This window comes from Aureococcus anophagefferens (assembly GCF_000186865.1).
Source record: "Aureococcus anophagefferens unplaced genomic scaffold AURANscaffold_1646, whole genome shotgun sequence".
Lineage (NCBI taxonomy): Eukaryota > Pelagophyceae > Pelagomonadales > Pelagomonadaceae > Aureococcus > Aureococcus anophagefferens.
This window is the reverse complement of record NW_008706490.1, coordinates 1-1,291: the sequence shown is the minus strand read 5'-3', so window position 1 is coordinate 1,291 and position 1,291 is coordinate 1. Positions and strand designations below refer to the sequence as shown.

Sequence of the window (1,291 nt, the reverse complement as noted above, 5' to 3'; positions counted from 1 at the left end):
GCCCGAGCTCCGCCCCGAAGAGCGCCAGCGCGCGGAAGAGGCCGTTGCCCGCGGACCCGAGGCCCAGCTCGAGCACGGGTTCGACGAACTCGCGGCCCCGGTGCACCGCGCCCGCGACGTCGAGGATGTCGAGCCCCATCTCCTCGGCCATGGCCTCGCAGGGGTCGTCGTCGCCGCCGTTGCCCACGGCCTGGGGGTCCGCCCACTCGCCGGACCAGGGCAACAGCGTCCGCCGGCCCTGGCACGCGGCCGACGCCAACAGCTCGATCGCGTGGAGCGGGTTCGCGTCCTTGACGGACGCGAGGTAGAGCGTGGACACGAGGGCCTCGAGGGGCGCCCGCAGGCCCGCGTCGAAGAGGGCCAGGTCCGACGCGGACGTCGCCCGGCCCGCGGCGCCGTCCGCGGCGCGGCGCCGGCCGCGCGACCGGCGGCTCGGCTTCCGCGGCGACTCCGCGGGCCGCGGCGACGCCCGGCGGAGCGCGGGGCCGACGCCGTCGCACAAATCCCGCGCCGTGCCGTCGTCGAGGGGCAGCGCGAGGTCCAACGACGACTTCGTCGCGCCCGCGGCGCCGAGCGCGGCGCGGATCGCGCGCGCGCGCGAGTCGAGCGACGCCTTGGACGCCTTCGCGGGCGTCGCGGGCGCGCGGGCGAAGCCGACGTCGTCGTCCGAGTCCGGCGCCGGGCTCGCGGCGCCGGAGCTCGTCGACTCGCCGCGCTCCGCGGGCGGCGGCAGCGCGAGCGGCGGCGGCGTCGCGGCAACGCGGCTCCGGAGCGCCGAGGCCGGCGGCAGCCCGTGGAGCAGCGCGTAGCCGATGATGCGCTTGCCGTCCCAGGCCGGCACGGCGACGACCTGGCGCAGCCGCGGCGCCAGCGGCGCGAGGTGCTCCAGGCACGCGGAGATCTGCGCCGCGCCCACGGGCATCGCGTGCGGCGGCAGCTTGTCGGCGACGGCGCGGCAGCCCGCGGCCTCGGCCCACTTCTCGAGGAAGTCGGACGGGTAGTCGTGCGTGCGCACCGATGGCGCCAGCGGCGCCGTCATCGCCGCCGTGTGCGGCGTCGCGGGCGACGCCGGCGGCGGGCCGCCGCCCTTGCCCTTGGGGCGCGGCGACCCGGGCGGCGTCGCGACCTCGGGGCCCGGCTTGGCCGCGGCCTCGAAGCCCCCGAGGAGCGCGCGCGTCATGGCCTCGTCGGGGGGCGGGCCGAGCCAGGGCGCCGTCCAGGCGCCGCCGGCCCGGGCCGCGCGCGCCCAGTCGCGGCGGCCGCCTGGGCAGCAAAAGGGTGCGAAATTCCC

The 1,291-nt window shown here is 79.6% G+C and overlaps 1 protein-coding gene across 1 annotated transcript; it reads right to left on the bottom strand.

The window, feature by feature from the left end:
- Positions 1 to 56: 56 nt before the first annotated feature.
- Positions 57 to 1,263, bottom strand: AURANDRAFT_69396 (hypothetical protein; the record flags this gene model as incomplete). The annotated part of the gene is made up of 1 exon (XM_009045164.1): positions 57 to 1,263. A coding segment is annotated over one exon (1,207 nt), but the record flags the coding sequence as incomplete, so codon positions are not given.
- Between the last annotated feature and the right edge of the window lie 28 nt (positions 1,264 to 1,291).